At 35.0% G+C, this 6,597-nt stretch overlaps 1 protein-coding gene across 1 annotated transcript; it reads right to left on the bottom strand.

Annotated features, from left to right (window-relative positions):
- Positions 1-675: 675 nt before the first annotated feature.
- LOC131616401 (phospholipid:diacylglycerol acyltransferase 1) lies at positions 676-5,125 on the bottom strand. The gene is made up of 6 exons (XM_058887723.1): positions 4,376-5,125; positions 3,346-3,568; positions 2,970-3,250; positions 2,173-2,482; positions 1,758-2,017; positions 676-1,673 (listed from the first exon to the last, which is right to left on the bottom strand). Exons 1-6 carry the CDS (start codon positions 4,861-4,863, stop codon positions 1,190-1,192), a joined length of 2,046 nt encoding a protein of 681 aa, XP_058743706.1. The 5' UTR covers positions 4,864-5,125; the 3' UTR covers positions 676-1,189.
- Positions 5,126-6,597: the final 1,472 nt, after the last annotated feature.

Here is a 6,597-nt window from a genome sequence, read left to right on the forward strand (position 1 = left end):
AACTATACATATGCATTATTTAATGAATGGATTTATTTATGTTATTTTCTTTTTAGAATGGTGTCTTGTCAATTACAATAAAATAATGAACGACACAAGAAAAAAAATAAAGATAGAGTTGTTACAAAAGTTTCAAGTGTAGATTGACAATGTGTGAAGAAGAAGAATATTCGTCGATCTTGTACTCAACTTCTAAATACCTCATCAAATAAACTTTAGGCCAAATATTTATACTCTCTCTTTTCTTTTTTATGAGTGTCCATATATAATTGTTCATTTACCAGAATTTGCTCTATTTCAAACTTGTCTTCTATTTTCCAAAATTATCTTTCAAGACAGCTAAAATTCTTAATCTTTCTCACAATTAAAAAATCAAAGTCAGATGATTAATTAAGGTGTGTCTAAAAGATATCTTCTAGAAATGGCAAAAAGACATCTTTCAAATTTCTCTAGTTTAAGAAAAACATGATGTAATAATAAATATAAGTGAACATAACCATGAATTCCTTCCTGGAGGGAGGGAGAAAACTGAACATCCTCTCCATTCAAACTCCATATCTTCATATTTTTTATATTTATTACTTTTTGATATATGGCTGAAATTTCACCAGGACAAACATTTCATGGGAGAGAATCACATTCCATGAATAAGAATTATAAGACATGACACAAAAGTAAACAGACAAAAGTAGTCTAATTATATTCAAAAGATAGAATAAGACATTAGTATCTAATTATTACTACATTGTCAACTTATTGGTACAAAATGTCAAAATATCAAAAAGCAACAAAAAAAAAAGTAATAAAATACAATGAGAAGTCTCCATGAAGAATATGACAAAAATGTGTCTTGAAAAAATTACCATACAGCACAACTAATGTTTTGAAATGCCCTTGTTTCCTTTTTAACCACTCCATGGAATCTGAATTTGATATGCAGAACCATTCATTCAAAGAGCAGTTTATAGAACTTTGGTAGCAGTGAGATAATACTGCAAAAATATGCATATGACATAATCTGATCCTCTTGAAGTGCATTCTGCTTCAATCACAAAGGGGCGTGGATCCTCTTGATGGTTCCAGGAGAAGAGAAAAAGACACGGTAAATAATAAAACAATAATATTTTATAAGCCGTGTCTTACTCTGTTCTACTGGAACCATCCGGTAAGTGGAGAAGAACTCAACCCCTCACAAAGGTAGCTTGATTCTATCAGACCATTTAAAGATATCGGAAAACACTTTATCGCCTCCCAATTCTTCTCCTTTGGCTCCCGCCGCGATTCTCATAACATCTTCAATCAACGCGAAGTTTCCCATTATATCAACATGAGCACCACTTTGTGTTCCTCTTCCTTCTAGCAGGTTGGCCGGAGGAGAATGATCGTATTCTCGAATATATGTGCGGATCCCTGAAGGATTGAATCTTGTTTTTCCGCGCCAACCTTTAGCGCACATGAAGCCTGAACTTAGAACTGGCACAGTCTCATCGCCATTAACCGTGTAGACACCCTCTCTCAGACAACTAACTTCGTCACCGCCTTTCGCTGTAGGATCAATTTCAAAAGGAATGTAACACTCGGCAAAGGGAGTTAACTTGTAAATATAAGCTCTTTCCGTCGGTAGGCCGACTCCATATAGAGAGAAAATTTCCATATCAGGAGCATTTGGTAATCTGTAGATATTTTGGAGTTGCAAAAGACATCAATCAATTGAATGAACTGATAAATAAGATAGAAGTCATGAGAAAAAAGCTCACTTTGTCTCCAAGGGGTTTGACCAATATTTGTAGTGTTCATATTTAGGATCGTCTAAATTGTCAGCTACTCCGTAAGAGAAATGAGCACTACCACGCGCCATCATTTTCGGAGCAACAAACTGAAGGAGGTCTATGATTGAGCTAGCTGTGTAAACTTTATGCTCTGCAACTGCTCTTACTCCCTCAACTCCCATGTCATGGTATTCAGTCCACACATCACGACAAGAGGTATTTGCAACATTGGGACCCTTAATTGCACCCTGTAGACAAAAAAAGAAAATGAGTATTCATATATTTGGTAAAAGAAGGAACAGGAACACAAAACTATGGTCCCGTTTGGATAAACAACTTAATTGTTTATAGCATAAGCAGAACATGTATCAATTTCAAGATTCAGTGTTAAATATATGTTCACCCGAAAGTCAAGAATCTCAATCTCAGGCGAATTTGCCTCTGCGACATCTTTGCCAAATGATATCATTCTTCCATAGTTAACAATTGTTTGGTTTTCCTTTCGGTCTTTCAACTTAGTATAGCCCCTGCTTTGCTTTCTCGTGGTAAGGTCATCGCCCGCCTCGGGGGACCAATCAAGACCACCCCATATGGTGTCGCCTCCTTTTGGTATCATTGACATTGTTGAGTCCCAGGTGCGAGTCATCTTCATAACATGTTGCAACGTTTGAATCCGAAACATGTCGTTATCTAAAAAACCTGGTGCAATCGCCCTTGATATATAACAAGAAAGAACCGAACTCAATTTAGATACAGAATAGTTGTGCTGAACAAAAACAAGTGTAGCATGAATGCCAAACACAGTCAGAATTTTCTCTTCTAATTCAGACCAGTAGTTCGAAACTTCGAATAACAGAAAATTTTGTACATGATTGTTTACCAGCCAAAATCAGTAATTAAAAGAAGAAATTTTAAAGAGAGGAGAGAAGAAAAGAGATCTTAAAGGTGTTTACAAAGCATAGCTGGTTGAAACACTATGCAACATCGACACACCGACACTTCAGATTGAAGGCGTGTCTGAGCCATATTGGTGTCTGACACAGGCACGACAAAGACACGTGTGGTTGCGTGGTTGCATTCCATTATTTTATTTTTTCAAACTACTATGGTGTCGATGTATCAGTGTCGAGTCCAATGTTTGTATGAGTGCTTCATAGTATAAACAATATAAGAAAACATGTTGTTCATAGTACTATATACCTTGCAACGGCAATATCTCGGGCTTCTGCTGAGAAAAGCCCTGCTATAGCCTTCGGAACACCTAAAAATGGTCCACCGATGTTTACAATTGCCTTAATATATTTGGAACACCAATCTGGTCCTCCTCCACCCCCCATTGGAGCTGGTGCTTCAACCCATTTCATGAAATGAAGAAAATACAAAACCCCCATTGAATGTGGAATAATAACTGCCTTATGTCCACTAGTTTCAACCATAAGTTCTATGTTGCTTTTTATCCGACTTAGCGTTTGATCCCGCACCTGATCAATTAAGTTATTATTAATGAAATGAAAAACATTCAGCCGTTTTCAGAAATGAAAACTCAGTACAAAATCAATTATTAAAAGAATAATACCTCGGTGTTCTGAAATGATATTCTCCAATCATATGCAGCCATGTACATAGTCTTTTCTTCATAACCAATGCGTGCCAAGTTAGCAATTAGAACAGCCCAAACAAAGTATCCTGCGGCAAAGTAGTCAGCAGCTACAAGTCCAGTAACAGGCCGGACTCTTATGCCGGGTGGATCCAATCCCGTTTCATTGTCCAAGGACATGTGCTCCACCCAACATGAAGGTCTGCAAAAGATCCACACAAAAATACGACAAATAAATTTTATGTTGCTATTTCTATGTCTACGGGAAATCAATTCTAAACATCAAAGGCATCGACAAAAATTGCACTAGTGATGGTGAACAATGTTAGAAACCTTATCTAGACCATAAATTACTATTATCATTTCCGCTTAAAAATCTTTCGATTGATGTGTACTAGAGATACTATTAGTCTTACAAAAGGAATGAAATTAATGTCAATCAGAAACCTTCCCGATACGTTTTCAAGCTGAACAGTATTTCCCCTCACAAAGGGACGTGGAAAAGCGACTTAAATTCTTCCAACCAACAATTATGACATCAAACAAGTCCAAATCGAACTTCGAATTTACGTAATTGAATAGTTATCTTTCTAAATGAAGATCAGATTCAAAGGTTTAGAGGAAAACAGTGATCTAACACCTAACAGTACATAGGACAAATTCTAAGAACATGATTTCTTATGACAAGTAAACTCCAATAACAAATGAAACAATTCCAATTCAACAAAGAGCAAAATTTAAAATTCTCAAGCAATCAATAATACCATAAAAGAGAACTTCCCTTCCAAATCACCCATCCCATGTCTCCACCAATAATAGAAACATGTTAACAACAAATCCAACAACCTATCATTAAATCGACAAATTTACGGAACATCTCACCTACCAAAAACCACTAAACAATACCAATGAACATAACAAAACCACAATCAACATCATCAAATTACAACAACCAAAAAACCAACACAAGCAAGCTAAGCTATCAACACACATATAAATATTTATATACCTTTTGTAAACTTCTCCAAAAGTACCACCCCACAACCTCTTTCTAAACAGCCCTTCAGCACACTGATGCCCCTCCCAAAGCTCAAGCCCACCAGTAACAATCCCAGGAACAAAAACCACTGGATGCTTCACACTCAACCCTTCCTTCTTGAGTTTAAGACCAGGTGGATCAGGCATAGGACCAGTAATAGCTTCAGTCACATACTGAGGAAACGAAGCAGGCATCACATTGTACATAAACAACAAAAACCACCATAACGTGCAAATGCAACCGACAAACCAACAACAACTGTCAATACAAGACCACTTACTCTTCTTCTTCAACACATCAACCTCATTCTTATTACTTTTCTTATTCTTCTTGTTCTTATCATTATCATCATCATCCTCTTCTCTTTCTTCTTCTCCCTCCTTCTGAATTTTTGGTTCTGAATTTTCACTATGACCCTTTTCTGGTTCCGACCCTTTTCTTCTTCGGATCAAAGACATGTTCCTTAAAAACGGTTCAGACACAGAATTAGTGGAGAAAATATGAAAAAAATTGTCGCTTTTTTTTCTGGGTTTGGTTTTTGTTGAGTAGAAACTAATGGGGTTGCGTTGTTTTCATCAAAGATTGAAACTTTGAGCGGAAATCAAGAGCGTATGAATTAGAATCGAATTGGGTCGCTCTGATTATTCTCCTGATGAGGTTTGTGAGACAAGGGTTCTGTTTTTTCTGATGAATGGACCAAAGTAAAGTGATTTTTTGGCTAATGAATATTATTTCAATAAATTCATGATTTTATAATTTTTTCTAAAATAAAAATATTTTTGATTTTTTTTTCTACTACACAAATTTTTTTTACACAAATTTCATTTACTAATATGGCAAGAATGATAATAAACATTGTTAAAAGATAAATTAGAGTTAATTATATTTAAAGATTGAGTAAAAAAATTAAGTATATATGTGTATTTTTGTCATATATTTAAGATATTGTTTTATATAGAATTAAATAAAATTTAAAAATATATCAATATTTTATTGATATTATTAAATTATTTATATAAATATTTCTGCAGTGATTTATAATACAAGACAAAAAGAATATTTATTTTGAAAAATAGGGAATATCTTAAACACATTACTTCCTCTATAATTTTATTTCCATGCGAATAAAAACAAACCACTAAAGGGAAAATGTGATCTTGATATTTTATTTTATGGGCTGATTTTTTTTATAGTAAACGAATGGAGGCTGATCTAGAACTTTGTGGGCAGCCTGCCATAATAATTGAATGTGAGTCCAAGAATTGGATTAAAAAAAGATTGAATTAGATGACGTGGTAAATTTTGTTTGGTTAATGGGAGGTAATTTTGTTTGTCCCTTTTGGATCTCTCTTCTACAAGCTCAATTGGAAGCCTAGCATTGTAGTGCCTAATGGCTGGATTGAAATAATGAAATTGGCCCAATCCGACCTATCCAATAGGCCAGATAGGCAACAGTTCCGTTGGGCCGGATTGTCGGTTTTAGGGTTTGTATTCTTACGCATCACGTGAAATTTTAAAAATGTTTTTGGAAATCGAAATACATTTCTGGGATGCACAAAAATTGAAAAGAAATCAATTTTTCCAAAAATACATTTTCGGGATACATCCAAAGTTGCATTTCAAGTATGTTGATACACATAATGTAGAAAAAACTGACTACAAATACACCACATTCACAAACTAAAAATACAATAATTCATACATTGATAATATAACATAAGCAATACATTAAGAATTTTTAACATAATTCAAACATTACACTTCAACATCCAAGTGGACATTGCAATATGTTGATAATATCATCGACCGATTTCGCAATAGTCGCATCCAGCTCGGTCGAAACTTTTGCTTCTAAACGGAAAAAGATTCTCCACATAGCCCGTAAATCAGCGCTCGTCATGCAATGTCAATGTCGGACACACTATTTCTCTTTCGACAAGAGTCGATATGCAATTGGATGAACCGCTAACTTTTCACATAAATCGTGATTGTGTAAACCACATATCACATTAAACTTCCATTTATTATTTGTCAACCAATAACCACGCAATTCAAATAGACATTCACATTTTCTTGAACAGGTGTCATCTCGTATAAAATTCTGGACATGAGGTATATATTTCCCACCTCTTTCGCATGTCAAAGTTACAAATGTCCCTCTTCTATCCGAACCATTATCAGACCTTCCAATC

This window comes from Vicia villosa, linkage group LG7, assembly GCF_029867415.1.
Source record: "Vicia villosa cultivar HV-30 ecotype Madison, WI linkage group LG7, Vvil1.0, whole genome shotgun sequence".
Lineage (NCBI taxonomy): Eukaryota > Viridiplantae > Streptophyta > Magnoliopsida > Fabales > Fabaceae > Vicia > Vicia villosa.